Source organism: Procambarus clarkii, chromosome 68 (genome assembly GCF_040958095.1).
Source record: "Procambarus clarkii isolate CNS0578487 chromosome 68, FALCON_Pclarkii_2.0, whole genome shotgun sequence".
NCBI classification, from domain to species: domain Eukaryota; kingdom Metazoa; phylum Arthropoda; class Malacostraca; order Decapoda; family Cambaridae; genus Procambarus; species Procambarus clarkii.
In genome coordinates this window covers 3,340,780-3,363,015 of record NC_091217.1, presented here as the reverse complement: position 1 = coordinate 3,363,015, position 22,236 = coordinate 3,340,780, and the positions used below count along the sequence as shown (strand labels likewise).

The 22,236-nt window shown below is 47.1% G+C and overlaps 2 protein-coding genes across 2 annotated transcripts in view; one reads left to right on the top strand and one right to left on the bottom strand.

Moving 5' to 3' along the window:
- Positions 1-4,419: 4,419 nt before the first annotated feature.
- LOC138355605 (uncharacterized) lies at positions 4,420-12,684 on the bottom strand. The gene is made up of 2 exons (XM_069310919.1): positions 12,561-12,684; positions 4,420-5,012 (listed from the first exon to the last, which is right to left on the bottom strand). Exons 1-2 carry the CDS (start codon positions 12,682-12,684, stop codon positions 4,420-4,422), a joined length of 717 nt encoding a protein of 238 aa, XP_069167020.1.
- A 2,816-nt stretch (positions 12,685-15,500) lies between these two features.
- Positions 15,501-22,236, top strand: part of LOC123774712 (uncharacterized) — a 241,123-nt gene continuing 234,387 nt past the window's right edge. The window contains exons 1-2 of the mRNA XM_069310761.1: positions 15,501-15,686; positions 16,689-16,750. The gene's annotated coding sequence lies outside the window, so the exon portion shown is untranslated. The remainder of the gene's footprint in view (positions 15,687-16,688; positions 16,751-22,236) is intronic.

Here is a 22,236-nt window from a genome sequence, read left to right as displayed (position 1 = left end):
GTTCAGGGTAGATGGGGGTTAATTTGGTGCCCCTGATGATCCATCAGGCTATATTGGTTGGGCTCTGGTTCTCACATGGCAGAGCAGCGTGGAGAGAGAGCTGTCGAAGCGTTCCTTGTCACACTGTTATTGTATATCACATTAGCAGTTAAGCGGAGTCACACTAGCAGTTAATAAGGTCGCTCATAACACCCTTCTGGCGATGAGACTCGTACTAATGTCACATCGTCAGCGAACACCGGCATTATAAGCCTCACTTCTTACGGGTTGATGATTGATGAAGATTAAGCCACCCAAGAGGTGGCACGGGCATGAATAGCCCGTAAGTGGTGGCCCTTTCGAGCCACTACCAGTATCAAAAGATGATACTGGAGATCTGTGGAGGCGCAACTGCACCCTGCGTGACGGGAGATGTCTCCCGGACGAAGTGGTGACCAAATGGTGGACGGTGTCTTACGGGTTATTGACATAAATGAGAAATAGTATGCGTCCCAGAACCGGTCCTTGAGGTACTCCGGCTTATTGCCTTACGGGCCAGTCACACTTCTCGTCTCTCATTGTACGTGACTCTTGACTTTTTTGGCATTTAGTTTCTAGCCAATTTCCTTGTCATTTCCTTTATGTTCACCTCCGCTCTTTCGCAATCTAGTCACATTGGTCATTCACTGCCATTTTTGTATGTGTTTGTATGTATTCTTTGTATTTTTGTATGTGTATGTGTCTATGTGTTGTGGTTGGCGTGGTTATTGCCTGTGGAAACTCTGTTATTTTCGTAATTTCTTGCCGTTATTCTGTTTATATTTGCACATTTCGCTCCTAGCCTAGTTTTCTGTTATCCTTTTCTGTTATTCTGGGGAGCCGGTCGGCCGAGCGGACAGCACGCTGGACTGGTGATCCTGGGTTCGATCCCAGGCGCCGGCGAGAAACAATGGGCAGAGTTTCTTTCATCCTATGCCCCTGTTACCTAGTAGTAAAATAAGTACCTGGGTGTTACTCAGCTGTCACGGGCTGCTTCCTGGGGGTGGAGGCCTGATCGAGGACCGGGCCGCGGGGACACTAAAGCCCCGAAATCATCTCAAGATAACCTCAAGATAACCTTGCCCCTTGCTCCTCACGCCAGACCCCCTTCCTCTCTCTCTCTCTCTCTCTCTCTCTCTCTCTCTCTCTCTCTCTCTCTCTCTCTCTCTCTCTCTCTCTCTCACACCTCGAGGTCGGTAATAATAATTGTCTTTACGGCTACTTTAACCCGTTCATTTATTCTCATTTATCCCTCCCACATTCCCCTTCGGGTAAATATGTACCCTTTATGTATATCTATATTACATGTGTACACATCCGGCGGGGAGCAAGTGGTACAGAGAGCGGGCAAATTCCCGGGCTTGTTGTGGTACCACTGCCGCGGGCCGGATCAGCTGACGTGAGTCCCGGATGAACAGCTGATCTCTGTTTACGCGCAGATTCCTACCCCGTCTCCCGCCGTTTTCCCCCCCTCCCCGTGAGGATATACTTGGGAGGGTCGGGGGAGTTATTCTACGGTGAGGGGGAGGGAGTTGAAGGAGGGGGGGGTTCTCCCCGGCGCCACCTAGGGATTATTACCGACGCACGCGGTAATACATACATACACGCGGTCGTGTATGTATGTGTGTGTGTATGAGGTTCTCACTGTTGTGTACACGCATGCTATCTTCCTCATGGGGAAACGCAGATTGAGAAGCTTGCAGTTGCATCCTCCTGCCGGTTGCGAAGATATGTAACTTGTTTCTCAGTGTTTATATTGTGAGGGAGATGTGGCTCTTGGACCCCGCCTCCTAGCAATTTCTACTTCATTCTGTTATGTGTCACGACGATCTGTGTCTAATCACACTTAAAGAGAGAGAGAGAGAGAGAGAGAGAGAGAGAGAGAGAGAGAGAGAGAGAGAGAGAGAGAGAGAGAGAGAGAGAGAGAGAGACAAACAGACAGACAGACAGACAGACAGACAGACAGACAGACAGACAGACAGACAGACAGACAGACAGAGAAAGAGAGAAAGAGAGAAAGAGAGAGAGAGAGAGAGAGAGAGAGAGAGAGAGAGAGAGAGAGAGAGAGAGAGAGAGAGAGAGCGTGCGTGCGAACAGGCTCTTTCCCGTGACACGAATGGGAAAGAAAATATCTCATTCTAAATTAAACAGGACAAGAATGAGGCACACAGCAGGAGAGGGAGAGAGGAAAGGGGGAGAAGGGAAAGCAAGAAAAGGAAAGGAAAGGAATCCATGAGTGGAGAGAGAGAGTGGAGTGAGAGTGGTGGAAGGATTTAAAGTAATGAAGAAAAAGGGAGGGAGAAAAAACAGGAAGAGGAGGGTGAAAAGATAACAGGAAGGAAGTTATGAAAGAGAAAGAGGAAGGGAAACACCCAAGAAGAATAATAAAGAAAGGATAACAAATACAGACAACAAGGAAAAGGATAAAGATGTCAATAAAGGGAACGCGTAAATCGAAAGGGACAACGAAGAGAGAAGAGAAGAAGACGAAGAGAGAGAAAGAAGATAAGGAGACGAAGAGAGAGAGAGAGAAAGATAAATATAGACTAACAGGGGGGTGGGGGGGTCTGGGGAAATGTGAAACTATAGAGGGAGGAAACCGCAATAAAGTAGAAGAGGAGAAAGAGGAGGAAAGAGGAGGAAGAGGAAGGAGGAGGAAGAGCTTGGCAAGAGGAGACGCGCCAAGCGACACTCCTCCACCAGCGCCGTGCGTATAGTCACGTACGCTGGGAAGCTCTATGGTGGTGATGGGGGGAGCTCTATGGTGGTGATAGAGCTCTGTAGTGGTGATGGAGGAGCTCTATGGTGGTGATGGGGGAGCTCTATGGTGGTGATGGGGGAGCTCTATGGTGGTGAGGGGGGAGCTCTATGGTGGTGACGGGGGAGCTCTATGGTGGTGATGGGGGGAGCTCTATGGTGGTGATGGGGGAGCTCTATGGTGGTGATGGAGGACCTCTGTGGTGGTGATGGAGGGAGCTCTATGGTGGTGGTGATGGGGGAGAGCTCTATGGTGGTGATGGGGGGGAGCTCTATGGTGGTGATGGGGAGCTCTATGGTGGTGATGGGGGGAGCTCTGTGGTGGTGATGGGGGAGCTCTATGGTGGTGATGGGGGGAGCTCTATGGTGGTGACGGGGGAGCTCTATGGTGGTGATGGGGGGAGCTCTATGATGGTGATGGAGGGAGTTCTATGGTGGTGATGGGGGAGCTCTATGGTGGTGATAGAGCTCTGTGGTGAGTGGGTAAGCTCTTTAATGACTGATACCTTGGAACTCTATTAAGTCACCGGAGCTCTATTAAGTCATACAGGCCTGGGAGCTTGTCCATTCCTCTCCTCATTCCTTTCCCAGATCCTTCCCTTCCCCCCCCCCCTTCCCATGTCTCTTTCCCAGCTCCTTCCTCCTACCCTCCACCCGCCCCTTCCACCACCACCTGCTTCCTGTATTTTGCGGTGGGAGAGGAGAGGGAGGGAAAGAAGGGGGGGGGGGGGGATGAACTGTGTTCTGAGAGGGGCGGGATGGAATCGATGGGTGGAAGAGACAAGGGCAAATGGAAGGGGGAGGGTGTGGGAGAGGGGGGGAAAGTTACCAGTTTGAGGGTCTTGGGATAGATGGGCCTGACAAATGGGAGAGAGAGAGAGAGGGATAGAGAGAGAGAGAGAGAGAGAGAGAGAGAAGAGAGAGAGAGAGAGAGAGAGAGAGAGAGAGAGAGAGAGAGAGAGAGAGAGAGAGAGAGAGAGAGAGACTACGGTATTATTAGTGCATATGTTTACATAGACTATCTGTGGTGTTCTGGGATGCTGTGAGCAGGTGTTTGGAGGGGGGGGGGGGCGATAGTGCATATGTTAGGGCATGGTGGCCACAGTACAGGTGTGCTGGCCACAGTACAGGTGTGCTGGCAACAGAACAGGTGTGGAGTGAGCACCTGACAGCCACCTTGGGGACTGAACTGACTTTCTCCACGAATATCACACCATTCAACACCTGTCTACTTTAGGCTGTCAGCGTTCTCCTGTCCAACTGTCTTTTCCTGTCTGTCTGTAAATGTCTGGTTCTGTCAGTCCATGTCTTTGTCTGTGTGTCTATTTTGGTATGTATATACACACAAAATCTGATTCTCTTTTTCTTTGAATTTACATTCAAAGAGAGAAATTTATCCCAAGAGACCTGGGTAAATACTGGTTTGGAAATAGGATTGTTAATTCGATGGTTCTGATCAATGGAGTGAGCCCAAACGGCTCTCCTAGCCGTGTTCCGCAACGTCTCTCAACGAAGCTCAAAGTTTGCAATATGCATTAGGTATTCTGGCCTCGTGTGAAAAGATCTTTGATGTTGTTAATGTTGCCTCTGCAACAAGATCATTAATGTTGAAACTTAATGGCTCAGTTAAGTTAATATTGAGATTCAGTGTCTTGGGCCCCCATTATTGGCCTCTGAGCCCCCATTAATGGTCTCTGAGCCCCCATTATTGGTCTCTGAGCCCCCATTATTGGTCTCTGAGCCCCCATTATTGGTCTCTGAGCCCCCATTATTGGTCTCTGAGCCCCCATTATTGGTCTCTGAGCCCCCATTATTGGTCTCTGAGCCCCCATTATTGGCCTCTGAGCCCCCATTATTGGCCTCTAAACCCCCATTATTGGTCTCTGAGCCCCCATTATTGGTCTCTGAGCCCCCATTATTGGTCTCTGAGCCCCCATTATTGGTCTCTGAGCCCCCATTATTGGTCTCTGAGCCCCCATTATTGGTCTCTGAGCCCCCATTATTGGTCTCTGGGCCCCCATTATTGGTCTCTGGGCCCCCATTATTGGTCTCTGGGCCCCCATTATTGGTCTCTGGGCCCCCATTATTGGTCTCTGGGTCCCCATTATTGGCCTCTGAGCCCCCATTATTGGTTTCTGAGCCCCCATTATTAACCTCTGAGCCCCCATAATTGGTCTCTGGGCCCCCATTATTAACCTCTGAGCCCCCATTATTGGCCTCTGTAACGTTCTGCGCGACTGTTTGCAAAATGGGGCAAATGGGGGAGGGGGGTTCCTCTACCCCCCTTCACGGAAAGGGTACAAGATATTATTAATAGGATTAGCATGGGGGAGAGGGGAGGGGGTTGACTGTCATTCACAAGATGGGTTTAAGGTGTACTTAAAGGCGTTTAAGGTGCTCACAGGATGGGTATGGGGTCCACTACCACTCACAGGATGGGTATGGGGTCCACTACCACTCACAGGATGGGTATGGGGTCCACTACCACCCACAGGATGGGTATGGGGTCCACTACCACTCACAGGATGGGTATGGGGTCCACTACCACCCACAGGATGGGTATGGGGTCCACTACCACTCACAGGATGGGTATGGGGTCCACTACCATTCACAGGATGGGTATGGGGTCCACTACCACCCACAGGATGGGTATGGGGTCCACTACCACTCACAGGATGGGTATGGGGTCCACTACCACTCACAGGATGGGTATGGGGTCCACTACCACCCACAGGATGGGTATGGGGTCCACTACCACTCACAGGATGGGTATGGGGTCCACTACCACCCACAGGATGGGTATGGGGTCCACTACCACTCACAGGATGGGTATGGGGTCCACTACCACCCACAGGATGGGTATGGGGTCCACTACCACTCAAAGGATGAGTTCAGGGTTACTCTCATCACCACTCTTCCTCCCCCCCCCCCAACCCCTTATCAGCACTTCCCCCCCCCTTCCTCTCCCACACCACTACCCCTTTTTTGAAGGGGGTGGGGGTAAAGAGGAAGGAGAGGCATAGGTGAAGGGAAGTATAGAAGTGGGAAATACAGTGAGAGGTATGAAAGCAGGCGGGCTGTCCGCCTTGCTGACACGATGTGTGGGTGTTGGCAGCTAAGCTAAGCTGGCTCCCTCTTGTCAGGGAGCTGTGAGTGTGTGAGAGGTTCTTCACATGTGTTTCACCATATATGGATGTCTATAGATGAATACTGTGTAGCATTCATATATATACACACTCCGATGCTTCCACACATGTTGTTCTGTTTAAGGCTCTTTATTTTATTATTATTTATTGATTTATATATGTGTACGTATGCATATTCACATATATATATATATACATATATATATATATATATATATATATATATATATATATATATATATATATATGTATATATATATATATATATATATATATATATATATATATATATGGAGTTTGGAGAACTCCTCTTTCAACTAAACCCTTGATGCAAAAATAATAGAGGGACAGAAGCCCTAAACCAGAAGATAGTAAATATAGTATATGCGGTCATATTCAATGAGACATTTTCATATATGTACATGTATATACCACTACCCCATCACAACTCAACCAACCTTACCCCCATCACTACTCCCCCCCCCAGCCAGCCCTACCCCCATAACACAAGTCCTCCCCTTTTCCACATCCCCCCTACCCCCCCATCACAACTCAACTAACCTTACCCCCCATCACTACTCCCCCCTCCCCAGCCAGCCCTACCCCCATAACACAAGTCCTCCCCTTTTCCACAACCCCCCTCACCAGCCCCAGTCCTCCCATAGGAGCGTGCAGTCCCTCCTCTTACCCCCCGATCTCGCTCCTTGTCGTTAATTCATTGTATTTTCTCCCTTCAGCCTGCCTCCCTTAGCCCCCTCTCAGCCCCTGTGGAGCCCTCGGCCGTATGGCAAGTGGGTTAGGCCGAACTTGCAGCCCCTCACATCCTAGCGCTTGAGGACTGGCTGAAGCGTTTGTTCTACTGGTTGATACCTGGTTGATGAGGTTCTGGGAGTTCTTCTACTCCCCAAACCCGGCCCGAGGCCAGGAAACTTGCAGACCCCTCACATCCTAGCGCTTGAAGACTGGCTGAAGCGTTTGTTCAACTGGTTGATACCTGGTTGATGGGGTTCTGGGAGTTCTTCTACTCCCCAAACCCGGCCCGAGGCCAGGGAACTTGTAGCCCCTCACATCCTAGCGCTTGAGGACTGGCTGAAGCGTTTGTTCTACTGGTTGATACCTGGTTGATGGGGTTCTGGGAGTTCTTCTACTCCCCAAACCCGGCCCGAGGCCAGGGAACTTGTAACCCCTCACATGCTAGCGCTTGAGGACTGGCTGAAGCGTTTGTTCTACTGGTTGATACCTGGTTGATGGGGTTCTGGGAGTTCTTCTACTCCCCAAGCCCGGCCCGAGGCCAGGAAACTTGCAGACCCCTCACATCCTAGCGCTTGAAGACTGGCTGAAGCGTTTGTTCAACTGGTTGATACCTGGTTGATGGGGTTCTGGGAGTTCTTCTACTCCCCAAACCCGGCCCGAGGCCAGGAAACTTGCAGACCCCTCACATCCTAGCGCTTGAAGACTGGCTGAAGCGTTTGTTCAACTGGTTGATACCTGGTTGATGGGGTTCTGGGAGTTCTTCTACACCCCAAGCCCGGCCCGAGGCCAGGCTTGACTTGTGAGAGTTTGGTCCACTAGGCTGTTGCTTGGAGCGACCCGCACTCATTTGATATGTTGTCTCTTTCCACCTAGCAGTAAATAGGCAGTTGGTGAGATGGAGAGCTGCTGTGGAGGGCATTTAGGGAAGGCCTAGAGTTGACCTTTGACCTGTGTAACATCACAGACGTGCGCTCTACGACTGTTGGAAACCGAACGAAGAACCACAAAGAGAAGAGCCAAATATACCTGTGTCCTTGCCCAGATAAGGAGGCCACAGGGAGGGACAGGCTGTTAAATGGGCCGTAAAGAAACCGACAATATACCAAACCTGAGCCGAGTATCCCGAGTTTACCCTGATCCCAAGTTTACCTACTGTAGGGGTAGCGGATTCACAAGGCATGCCTCCTTGCCTCTGCTTACTGGGAGGAAGTTAGGTCCAAGACCAATATATGTAACTAAATCACCACTTGGCTTCAAGTGGCTTCATCACCACAAATGACTGAAGGCTGCGTGAACTGCAGCTCACGTCACTGGAAGACAGAAGAGCTCGGGGAGACATAATCACCATATACAAAATTCTCAGAGGAAATGATAGGGGGTAGATAAGGATAGATTATTTAACACGGGTAGTACATGCACGCACAAGGGGACACAGATGGAAGTTGAGTACCCACATGAGCCACAGAGACATTAAAAAGAACTTTTTTGAGTGTCAGAGTAGTTAACAGATGGAATGCATTAGGAAGTGATGTGGTGGAGGCAGACTCCATATACAATTTCAAATGTAGATATGATGGAGCCCAGTAGGCTCAGGAACCTGTACACCAGTTGAGTGACGGTTGAGAGGCGGGACCAAACAGCTAGAGCTCATCCCCCGCAAGCACAACTAGGTGAGTACACACTTACAGGGGACCAAGCATGACTTTCCCACACCTGCCGGAGGGACTTTCCCACACCTGCTGGAGGGACTTTCTCCCGTGACGACATCAAACATTGCTGCCTTGAGAGGGACGGAGGGAGGGCAAGTGGAGGGTCGTGGAGGGTCGAGGAGGGCAGGAGCAACAAGTAGACACGGTGAGAGAGAGAGAGAGAGAGAGAGAGAGAGAGAGAGAGAGAGAGAGAGAGAGAGAGAGAGAGAGAGAGAGATCACACCTGTACAGGTGGTGTGACCTTGCTAATGCCCCCCCCCCTTCCCCCACCCCTCCCACCCTCCCTTCCCTTCCTCCCTCCCTTCCCTCCCTTCCTCCCTCCCTCCCCCTCTCTCCCTCCCTTCCTCCCTCCATATTCTCATCACTTCAACCTTCCAAGCATGTGCACCTTCTCCCCTCCCCCTTACAGCGTCACCCCCCCCCCCTTACAGCGTCACCCCCCCCCCCCTCCTACAGCGTCACCCCCCCTACAGCGTCACACCCCCACCCCTCCACCAACGTCTCTATCTCAAAACCTCCTTCCATGTTTCTGTGTCTCGTTACCATCTCCATATTTAATATCTATTGTTATCTTCCTTCCCCCCCCCCCCTTCCTCCTCCAGTCCTTATTGATCGGCATCTTCTGGATGGCACTCTTTCCTCTCTCTCCCTCTCTCTCTCTCTCTCTCTCTCTCTCTCTCTCTCTCTCTCTCTCTCTCTCTCTCTCTCTCTCTCTCTCTCTCTCTCTCTCTCTCTCTCTCTCTCTCTCTCTCTCGCTCCTTCCTCTTCTGTCCCGTCCCCGTCTTGCCGCTTACCCCTATGACCTGACCTCAGCACGTGGGGGGTCGGCGATCATGAGAGTGTGTAGTGGAGATGCACACTTGCACTCTCGGGCGCGTGAGTGTGAGTTCGTGTGTGCTCTAGGCAAGTACCCTCACACATGGCTGTATTTAGGACGTATTTGGACGTTGGGGCGACGATTCAACGACCATTCCTTCCTCCTTCCTTGCTAACTACATATCGTTATCAGGGGAGAGAACACTGTTATATGTGCTATGACACCTAATAGTTTCGTTTCTGTGAGTGCAATATTATCTGGATTCTCCATGTGTGACTATTTCCAGTCACACAAACCTATTCCATCTATATTTGTGTTACTCTTTGTTGAATTCCCTTTCACGTTCCATTATTCTGTAGCTGTGGCTGGTTACCTGTATTGGAATAATGGGGAGAGATGTGAGAGGGTTGAGCTGAGAGGGGATGAGACGTGAGTTAGAAGGAAGTATGGATGTTTCTCCTGTGAGAGAGATGAGAGAGACGTTGATGAGAGATGTGAGAGACGTTGATGAGAGATGTGAAAGACGTTGATGAGAGATGTGAGAGACGTTGATGAGAGATGTGAGAGACGGTGATGAGAGATGTGAGAGACGTTGATGAGAGATGTGAGAGACGTTGATGAGAGATGTGAGAAACGTTGATGAGAGAGCTGAGAGACGTTGATGAGAGATCTGAGACGTTGATGAGAGATCTGAGACGTTGATGAGAGATCTGAGAGACGTTGATGAGAGATCTGAGACGTTGATGAGAGATTTGAGAGACGTTGATGAGAGATCTGAGAGACGTTGATGAGAGATCTGAGACGTTGATGAGAGATCTGAGACGTTGATGAGAGATCTGAGAGACGTTGATGAGAGATCTGAGACGTTGATGAGAGATCTGAGACGTTGATGAGAGATCTGAGAGACGTTGATGAGAGATCTGAGACGTTGATGAGAGATCTGAGAGACGTTGATGAGAGATCTGAGAGACGTTGATGAGAGATCTGAGACGTTGATGAGAGATCTGAGAGACGTTGATGAGAGATCTGAGAGACGTTGATGAGAGATCTGAGACGTTGATGATAGATCTGAGAGACGTTCATGAAAGATCAGAGGGGGGTTGAGACGTGAGTTAGCAGGAAGTATGGATGTTTCTGCTGCTCAACAGAGTATTATCAAACGCAATAAGGGGGACAATGAGTATATTGAAAGGTTTATGGGATGGATCTGGGATAGGGTTGGAGGAGGATATGCTGGGTTTGGTTACTTGGCAGCAAGCGGCTTGGAGAACAGGGATAGGGACGAATAGGAGGGGGTGTGGGATGGGGGAAAAATGAGAGGGAGGAGGGATAGAGGAATGTCGTGTATTGAAGGGGAGGAATGTGGAGTGTAATGTCTTATGTTGGTCTTGGTAATACTGGGAATGTTGATCTGGGCGCCGCGAGGTAGTTTGGTTCGTTTATTATGCACCGGGAGCCGGTCGGCCGAGCGGACAGCACGCTGGACTTGTGATCCTGTGGTCCTGGGTTCGATCCCAGGCGCCGGCGAGAAACAATGGGCAGAGTTTCTTTCACCCTATGCCTCCTGTTACCTAGCAATAAAATAGGTACCTGGGTGTTAGTCAGCTGTCACGGGCTGTTTCCTGGGGGTGGAGGCCTGGTCGAGGACCGGGCCGCGGGGACACTAAAGCCCCGAAATAACCTCAAGATAACCCCATACCCATCCTCTGGTCGGTAGTGGAAAAGGTATATATAATGGGATTAGGAACTGAACCACAAACTTCATTTATAATAATGAGAAAATCCGTAGGAGTCATAATCAGGGTTTCGAACCTGTGAGGAGGGTGTACCAACACACGCTTCTACCGACTAGACCATGACATGGTGTATATAAGGATAAAGTGTGCATGCAGCCTGTAGAACTCCAGGTTGCTATGCTTATTACCATGTCGTGGTCTAGTCGGTAGAAACGTATGTGTGAGGGAAACACCGTCCGTACAGGTTCGAACCCTGATTATGACTCCTACGGATTTTCTCATCGATAGTGAGAAAATCGATAGTGAGATAATCACGTTAGTGTGATTACTGTGTAGTAATAATAATAATAATAATAATAATAATAATAATATAAGAATATTTTAGACTATAATATCTTATTTATATAAAAAATTATATTCATTAGATTCAAGATACAGCAACGAATAAGTAGGTACAGAACATTACATAAAGCCAGTGATGCGGAGAGCGTTTAGAGCAAGTTACAGTCTTGATAAGATTTAATAAATCCACAATTGAATATATCAACAGCGGGTTGAAGAACTAGTCCACAAGAATCTCTAAACTAAGTAATTATAATTGTATAATTGCGATGAGCTAAGGTAAAGTAATTACCAGGAGCAATTAACAAGTCATTACGCCCATAAGCACTTGGAAGGGATATGGGAGGGGGGGGATAAGGATTTGGGATGGGACGGAGGGAGGGGAGGGAGAAGGATGGGTGACCAACCACTTGTTGCAGGAGTCGGGGATTGAACGCCGACCTGCATGAAGGGAGATCGTGGCTCTACCCTCCAGCTTAGTAACACACACGATATGATGTGCTGTGGAAAGTTGACTATCACAGGCGTGCAAAGTTCAGATATTTGGCTGACATTTCAGTAAGCAGGGAGCCGGTCGGCCGAGCGGACAGCACGCTGGACTTGTGATCCTGTGGTCCTGGGTTCGATCCCAGGCGCCGGCGAGAAACAATGGGCAGAGTTTCATTCACCCTATGCCCCCTGTTACCTAGCAGTAAAATAGGTACCTGGGTGTTAGTCAGCTGTCACGGGCTGCTTCCTGGGGGTGGAGGCCTGGTCGAGGACCGGGCCGCGGGGACACTAAAAAGCCCCGAAATCATCTCAAGATAACCTCAAGATAACCCCCTTCATGGTGTAGAGGCTCCCCTGGTCTCCTTTCTCCCTTCTTCATCTTCAGTGCCTTACATTTATTGGGTTTAATCTGGCGCAGCCAATTTTTTTTGCCCACTCCTGGAGTTTGTGAAGCTCATTATTGTGACTCTCTGCAGTCCTCCCAGGTTCCTACATTCCTCTTACGCTTTACGTCAATGGTAAACATTGATATGTACGAGCTCACTCGGGGAACGCACTCACATACATCTAGGAGCACCAGCGATCCCAAGATCCCACTCACATCTAGGAGCACCAGCGATCCCAAGATCCCACTCCTCACGTCCCAGCTCACTCGGGGAACGCACTCACATACATCTAGGAGCACCAGTGATCCCAAGATCCCACTCACATACATCTAGGAGCACCAGTGATCCCAAGATCCCACACACATACATCTAGGAGCACCAGTGATCCCAAGATCCCACTCACATACATCTAGGAGCACCAGTGATCCCAAGATCCCACTCCTCACGTCCCATTAGCTCAGATATGTCCCCTTCTGGTACTCCCTTGCCTGGTTCTGTGTCTTGCCTGGTATCCCAGCTTGTCTTTCCCATCTTGTGCACCGGATACGATGCCTCTTGACAGTCTAGGAAAATGCAGTCTACCCCTGCCATCATATTTCTGTTGTATTTTGGTATGACTTGTCTGAATTCGATCAAGCTCGTTAGGTATGAGTTTTTCCGTTCTGAATCTATGCTGCCTTGCCGTTGGTGGAGATGGTGGGGGTGGTGGTGGTAGTGGGGGTGGTGGTAGTGGTGGTGCAGGTGGAAGTGGTGTGCAGGGGAGATAGTGGAATTGATAATGATGGTGGTAGTGATGGGACAGGTGAAAGTAGCTAAGAGGTTGCAACCCTCTTGCAACTAGGAATTGACAGAGCTGCTCAGTAAAATGAGACAGGACCTTGTCAACATTAGCTGCTGTCAAGAAAGGTGGGAGATGCTTCATAGGATTGTAAGTTTCCTGACTACTTTGTGGACTAGGCTATGCATGTGGCTCTTTATTGCCATTAAAGAGTCAAACATCATTTCCCAATTATGTCTGTTTCATCTCTGAACTCTAAGTTGTTTTGCCTCCCAATTACAGAAGTCTGTCCAATTTGCAATCTAGTTATCATCATCATTGCCTATGATTTTTTCAATCGCAAATGTGACCTGGTAGAAATTGATGAAAGTTAGTGATTGATGACCCTTGTAGCAGTAGGCATTTCTTCTTTTCCCATGTGTAAAGGTTTACAGTCCAGTCATCAGCATAGGCTTGAGTTTGAGGAATGAGATGACGTAGTTCGTTGAAATAAACATTCCACAGCAGAGGACCATGCACACTACCCCTTGTGTGCTTGGACCTTCCGTTCTTGAAGGTAGTCTTTGAGTAGCTACAAAGCGGAGCCTAAGATAACCATTGAAGTTTCGGTATTAATAAAGAATGCTAGACGCGATCAAATGCATCTGGTAAAGTCCAGAGCAACAATACAGTTGGTCTTGGAGGTATCCAGCCTCTCTCTCTCTCTCTCTCTCTCTCTCTCTCTCTCTCTCTCTCTCTCTCTCTCTCTCTCTCTCTCTCTCTCTCTCTCTCTCTCTCTCTCTCTCTCTCTCTCTCTCAAGGGCAGAGCAGATAATTGGTAGGACTGGTGAGGGCGACTGGTGCAGCTGCACCATGACCTGCAGTATACTCCAGCCTCGGTCACCGAGTATAACAGAAGGTATACTGCAGGGTGTCCTACATGGTATATTGCAATGTATAACGTACATTGAAAGGTATAATGGAGAGTACAGTGGATATGGCAATGAATACACTGGAGGGTGTATTGTAGAGTATGTTGCAGGTTATATTCTTGTGTATACAGTATGGAATATTGGAGAATATACTCATATAGTATACTCCTCTATATCCAAAAAAATATTTATGGAAACACCTACCCCCCCCCCCAAAACAAAACAAAATTAAATATATATTTTAGCAATTTTTTCCCCCTGTTGAGCCTACTGGGAACAAAAAGTTCCAAGTAGCACGGGCTATGGTGAGCCCGTAGTGGACATACCTGACACAGGAACGGGGCTGTGGTTAAGGTAGGATAAGGCACGCGTCAGTTGACTGCCCACTCCCCGAAGGTCAGCAAGGGAGAGAGAGAGAGAGAGAGAGAGAGAGAGAGAGAAGGATGGGGGGGGAGGTAAGATCTTTAATTAAGGGTTTGTTTTCTCAAGACACTGTTAACATCCGCTCCCCCACCACCAGACACACAAGCTCAGCACCTCAAGTCACCTCCTGTGTTACCATCACTACATCCTGTTCACTCAAGAAATTCCGCCCTACTTAACTCACCACTTAACCTATCGAGTCAGAGGCAAAGAAAACCTATATATGTATATTTTTTTTTTTTGAGAACCGGTATGCTTCTTAATAGGCTGCATTTGTAACGTTGGTTACTAAAACGTGACTTATTAGTTGAGGGGGACGAGTTGATTAGGCTATGCTCATCCATTGGGAAACCTTCCTCCCCTCCCCTCCCCCAAGGACGCATTCATCAATTTTAACATACTTTTCATTCAAAATATAAATATATCAGCATATTTTGGCGTTAGGTTAGGTGTTTAGGTTCTGTTGGCAATTATTTATATCTATACTACGTGGGTGAAGCATTTACAAAGTTGCGATTCGATCAGAGGTTGTCAGCGAAGCACTGTTCCATAAATTTTCGAACGTCATCAGTTGTGAGTCGTGTGTAAAAGGGGTTTTCGTTCATAAACAAGAGGTTTGTTGGCTGCATGGAACGACCATTTGGCCTTTGTTGATGAGGCTGGACTGTATATAAATATTTGCAGTACCGCGGTGAGGAACTTAGTTATGTGGAATTCGAATCGCGGATGTTAACGAAGCTGTACGAGAGAAATTCGAACGTCATCAGTTGTGAGTTTTTTGTAAAGTGTGTGTTTATTTTGTTAAGCGTAAACAGGTAGCCCGTCCTCGCATACAAAGACCCCATTGTTTATGAATGAAAAGCGGTTTACACTACTGATGACGTCCGAACACTTCCGGAACAAGTACTTCGCTCACGTCCTCTGTTCGAACCACAATTCTATAAATGCTTCACCCACGTACTTCAAATAGAATTAATCACTAACAGAACCTAAACACCTAACCTAACCTACACCTAACCTAACCTAACCTACACCTAACTATACAAAGAATTTTTATGTATAATAATATTAATTTATATATGAGAAGAAACCAATTTTTAATATACACAGTATGTTAAAATTGATGAGTGCGTCTGGGGGGGGGGACGGCCGCTGCTTTAAACAGTCTAGTGTGAGAACGGATTGAAACAGAGGGATTTGGCGAGTTTATTGACGATCATTTGACCATTGTTTATGAAGAACAGGCTACCCTGCAGCCACATTGACGTCACGACACCCCCGAACACTTTCCCATAAAGCGCGTTCACAGCTCTCCTGTCTCTCTAAGTGTTTTGAGTGATCTGTTTACACCGTGTTGAGTGTAGCTACACCTCCCCCCCCGCGAACACGGGGGGCCCACAGCCGTCATAACATCAGACAAGGTAAGAGAGAGAACTGTCATATTCCCAGCTTTTTTGTCAAGCTTGTAACGAAGGATTTTGGGGAATAATTCGGGTTTTGTGATTTGATTCATTTGGCCGTCCTCAAGGCTACGGCCGACAGCAGAGACTCATTCGGCTATGAAACGTACTAGATATTTTCAGATTTTGTATTTTCTATTCAAAATTAATATTATTTTATTAGGATTTTAGTGTGTACCCGCCAAACACACACTGAAACTACGACGTTGGTACAACGTTCGAACAAGTTTTAACACCTCCTAACCAGTTATAACAACCAATATAGCAAGTTGTAACAACGTTCTAATACGTCATAAACACGTTAAGCTAAGATGTAACAACTTTATTACAAGTTGTAACAAGCGGAAAATAGAGACAGTTTCGGTTTGTGTTTCCAGGGTATATAGTTAGGTTTGGTTAGGTAAAGTGTTAAGGTTCAATTTGGTCATTTTTTTGAGGATTTCAACCACGTGGAAAGGTATTTAGAGAAAGTGGAATGTAAACACACAATGGGAATGAAGAGTTGTTCACCGAAGGTTATAACGTAAGCAGTAGTGATTTACGTGTTAAGTTTATCCATAAACTATGGGTGTAACAAGCGCCTGGTCGTTGTTGACGAGGACAGGCTCAATTGCTTGAATTTGATCACGTGAGAGTAATTTAGAGCACCGGAGAGTTGCTATTCGAGTCCATTTGGTCACCACTTGGTCCGGGAGACATCTCCCGTCACGCAGGGTGCAGTTGCGCCTCCACAGATCTCCAGTATCATCTTTTGATACTGGTAATGGCTCGAAAGGGCCACCACTTACGGGCCATTCATGCCCGTGCCACCTCTTGGGTGGCTTAATCTTCATCAATCAATCAATCTGCTATTCGAACACACAGAGTGAATGAAGTCATTTTTTTATTTAAAAATCCCATTATAATCCAGCCTATCGTATCCAGCATTTACAACATCACTAAAATGATGTATTTAATTTCCAGGACCGAACCTCGGCGAGGACTCACGAATAGAAAACGGGACGTCACATCAATTTTGTGAGCAGGTATGATTTTTTGAGTATATATTACTTTCGTCGTTGTGGATTTTGACGTCAAAATACTATATATGTGTTATGTGAGAGGATGTATCTGTGAGTCGCGGGTAAGGCTGTATAAAATAGGGTATATGTAGGCTATATGCAGGCGATGAGTCACAATAACGTGGCTGAAGTATGTTGACCAGACCACACACACTAGAAGTTGAAGGGACGACGACGTTTCGGTCCGTCCTGGACCATTCTCAAGTCGATTGTGACTTGACAATCGACTTGAGAATGGTCCAGGACGGACCGAAACGTCGTCGTCCCTTCAACTTCTAGTGTGTGGTCTGGTCAATGTAGGCTATATACCGAGAGGTGAACCACATTTCTCGGTAAACCTCCACTTGAGAGTTTGTAAATAGTTAACATTGATGTTACCTATGTATAACATTATAGTTATTGAAATATTGTTATATAGTTGTATACTATATATATATATATATATATATATATATATATATATATATATATATATATATATATATATATATACACGCCTGCACACCCCACCTCCCCTCCGCCCACACTCATTTATTTTTAGTTCCATACACACTATTTAAAGTTCCACCCTACATTTTTCCCTACCTATCACTCCACTTCCCCCCCCCCCACTTCATCTGCCCACCAACCACCACCCCCTACCACTCACCCCCTACCACTACACCCTACCACTACCATCTACCACCACCCCCTACCACCATTACCTACCACTCACCACCTACCACTCACCACCTACCACTCACCACCTACCACTCACCACCTACCACTACCCCCTACCACTACCCCCTACCACTACCCCCTACCACTACCACTCACCACCTACTCTTACCACTGCTACTTGGGCTAAACAACTCCCTTCATTGCTTACCAGTCTTCATTAGTGCATTCCGCTGTGTCTAGTTCCTCCATCCTTCCCGCCCTTCTTTCCCATCTCTCTTCTCTCTTCCATCGCTTTCTGCTTTTTTTCCTTTCCTTACATACCCTTCCTTTTATTTCAAATATTTTCCTCCCCCCCCCCCTTCCCCTCAGTATTTTCCCTTATCTCCTTTCCTTCCAATCTCAGCCAAAGTTTCCCTTCCATTAAATTACCCCTCCCCATAACCCTTCCTCCCCCCCCTTGTGGGTTGCCGACACCCCCCTATGAAGGGGGGTGTTGAGGGGGAAGGGAAGGTTGGCAACCCTCCTCATTATGGGCTATTCATGCCCGTGCCACCCCATGGGCGACTTAATCTTTATCAATCAATCAATCAATCAAGCCTCTGCAGCTCGTTTATCAGCCCGCGTTTATATATAACTCTTCAGAGACGCTCGATCGCGGGCTTGGTGCACGCCATTGTTGCTCTCACATTGTCACGCTTGTACGTCCTCTGTCCTAATTTATATGTAAATATGATTTTAAATTAGATCTAACGTAGGTGAACTGTACGTGTGATTGCAATAATACAAGCGTATAGTAATGTATTAAGATTTCTGCATCCCGCTTATATCTCTCTCTCTGTCTCTCTTATTCAGTCTCATTCTCTCTTTTTGCATCAGTATCAGTATAATAGTTTACCCCCACACTGCTCTCTATCTTCAGTGACGTCGCGGACAGTTGGGTAATGTGTTTACGTCTGTCAACGTTGTGTTATGACGCGCCGTGACGTCATAATTCCCCCGTTATAACCAACCAAGCCTAACAAGTCGTGCGGTATATCTAAGGATATATGAATATCCAGGAAACTGCAGGAGCTCTTGATCCATATGAGGAACCTCTTGTGTGTGTGTGTGTGTGTATATATATATATATATATATATATATATATATATATATATATATATATATATATATATATATATATATAAGGCACAACTCTCCTAAACACGAGAGTGAAGTATACAACTTTAGAACACTTTCCCACCAGGAGACTCGAACCCTAGCCAGCACAGAAGCCTTCCAGCAACTGGCATAACAGGTACGCCTTAACCCACTCCACCACCTGCTCAGACCCTTAAAAGAGATGGTAATATATATATATATATAGATATATATATATATATATATATATATATATATATATATATATATATATATATATATATATATATATTGTCTAACTCACACTTGAAACACTCCAGTGGCCATCGGGGTTATTGTGGATCCTGGTAATTTGTTCCGTAATTCTTCGGTCCTATGACCAAACCATTAGGATTTTTCTGAATGTAAAGTTCAGAAACAAATCGAAATTCTCCAATTTGTATCTATTATTTCCACGTTGGTTTGTGTTTATATTTTGAACATTCGATTAAAGCTCACACTGTTATACGCTTTCATTCATTTGTATGCCTCGATCATGGCCTCGATCATGGCCTCGATCAAGGGGCCTCGTAGCCTGGTGGATAGCGCGCAGGACTCGTAATTCTGTGGCGCGGGTTCGATTCTCGCACGAGGCAGAAACAAATGGGCAAAGTTTCTTTCACCCTGAATGCCCCTGTTACCTAGCAGTAAATAGGTACCTGGGAGTTAGTCAGCTGTCACGGGCTGCCCACCTGGGGGTGGAGGCCTGGTCGAGGACCGGGCCACGGGGACACTAAAAAAAAAAAAAAAAAAAAAAAGCCCCGAAATCATCTCAAGATAACCTCAAGATGGCATCTCTTCCGCCTCACCCTTCCTGAGGTTGTAAATCAAGCTTTCTTAATCTCTCTTAAATGTTGATGATTTTGTTAAGGACCTGGGAGTAATTGTTTCAATCTTCACTTTACACATTCAAGTAAATTTACGTCCATTCTCCAGCTTGATGAACTGTGAACAGGTCAAACTAGAACTGTGCAATGCAATTGTTGTTGTTTAAGATTTGCTACCTGGAAAAAAGTTCCAAGTAGCACGGACTATGGTGAGCCCGCAATGATCACTGTGCAATGCAAATGGGGGCCTAAACAGGTCCAAGATGAAATTGATGAAGACCATTAGACAACAATCTGCTCAATTAGCCTTATTTCAGATATGTACATACTGACATTTTCTTTAAGTTCCGTTCTAATTATGACTCCCAGATCGTTTTCAAGTTCAGAATTAGCAGTTTCAACGTTAAACTTATATCCGGTTATTATATTATGAAGCAAACGCATCTCTTTCTCAGTTCATTAACATTCAACAACATCTACCAATCTTTCCTCCAAATTAAAAGTCTTGTATCGTCTTGCATCGATATTGAGTCTTGGGAATATATATATATCCCATCTCGGTTTTTATATCTGCTAATCAGCTACTCTTGCTGTTCAAACCTGAGTCTAGATCAGTGTACCAGGACATGGTGCCCCCAGAGCCCTCCACTTACAACAGGGGTTCCAGGACATGGGGCCCTCCACTTACAACAGGGGTTCCAGGACATGGGGCCCTCCACTTACAACAGGGGTCCCAGGAACATGGTGCCCCCAGGGCCCTCCACTTACAACAGGGGTTCCAGGACATGGGGCCCTCCACTTACAACAGGGGTCCCAGAACGGCCCCCCCCCCCCTCAGGGCCCTCCACTTACAACAGGGGTTCCAGAACGGCCCCCCCCCCCTCAGGGGCCCTCCACTTACAACAGGGGTTCCAGGACATGGTGCCCCCCCAGGGCCCTCCACTTACAACAGGGGTCCCAGAACATGGGGCCCTCCACTTACAACAGGGGTCCCAGAACAGGGGGGGCCCCTCAGGGCTCACCACTTACAACGGTCTCACACTCCGGTTTCACCCCCTTGATGTTATCTTATTGTTTCCTTTGAAAACCTATCTGCTAAGCCTCCTTAGGGGTGACCCCCCCCCCCCTCCCTGGCCTGTACCAGGGGCATCTACCCTTATAATGACTCTCTCCACAGTATCAAAGGCTTCTACCTCTACTTCATCTTCTACCTCTACTTGCTTTGTTTTTAGCTTCTATTTCTGCCTTTTCCATCTTTAACATAGTTTACCCCCTACATTTTATCATTTTTTTTATCATTATTTTTATTATAGCCATGAGGAGTCGAACCCTCACACACTGGGCACTTCCAAGCACACGCCCTTACGCCATCATATTAATGTGATTTCTTTCTGTATTATTAGAATTATTATTATTATTACAAGTCTCATCAACAGTAACAGCAATAATATTGACTAATTTGATACGTGTCAATGAGACTTTCTGTAGGAGCCATGATATGAGGTTTATCACGTGATGAGGGGGGGGGGTTATCACGTGATGAGGGGGGTTTTATCACGTGATGAGGGGGTTTTTTATCACGTGATGAGGGGGGTTTTGTATCACGTGATGAGGGGGGTTTTGTATCACGTGATGAGGGGGGTTTTTATCACGTGATGAGGAGGGTTTTTATCACGTGATGAGAGGGGGTTTTTTATCACGTGATGAGGGGGGGTTTTTACCACGTGATGAGGGGGGGTTTTTACCACGTGATGAGAGGGGGTTTTTATCACGTGATGAGAGGGGGTTTTTATCACGTGATGAGGGGGGGTTTTTATCACGTGATGAGGGGGGTTTTTATCACGTGATGAGGGGGTTTTTATCTCGTGATGAGGGGGGTTTTTATCACATGATGAGAGGGGTTTTTATCACGTGATGAGAGGGGGTTTTTATCTCGTGATGAGGGGGGGTTTTTATCACGTGATGAGAGGGGTTTTTATCACGTGATGAGAGGGGGTTTTTATCACGTGATGAGAGGGGTTTTTATCACGTGATGAGAAGGGGTTTGTATAACGTGATGAGGGGGGTTTTTATCACGTGATGAGGGGGTTTTTTATCACGTGATGAGGGGGGTTTTTATCACGTGATGAGGGGGGTTTTTATCACGTGATGAGGGGGGTTTTATCACGTGATGAGGGGGGTTTTATCACGTGATGGGGGGGTTTTATCACGTGATGAGGGGGGTTTGACCATGTCGTGGTCTGGTTGACTAGGGGGCGCGTGTGTCTGGGAACACCCACCGCGCAGGTTCGAGCCCTCATTCAGTGCCCCTTACTACTAATATTCCCCGGAATACGACCCGCCAAATCGTTTAACAACCAGGTACCCCATTTTACTGTTGGGTAAACCAGAGGCTACAGTTAAGGATTGGCGCCCAGTCAATCCTCCCCGACCAGGATACGAACCCAGGACAAAGTGCTTAGCGAGACACCAGGCGAGTGTCTTACCACTACGCCACGGGGACTGCCACAAATTGGAGACAGAAGGAGACAGGAGACGATAGATTCTATTGATCACAGTAGCCATGAGTCGTGTTCCTGAGGACACCATCTGAGTGAGTGAGTGAGTGAGTGAGTGAGTGAGTGAGTGAGTGAGTGAATGAGTGAGTGAGTGAGTGAGAGTGAGAGAGGTAAACTTGGGGTTTACTTGATTTGTTTTCTCACTCTTTTTGGAGCGTATAAGTTTCACATGACGAATTACTTTCGCTCTTCGGATAAAACTTCCACAATTTAATCCCTCTGGTGGGA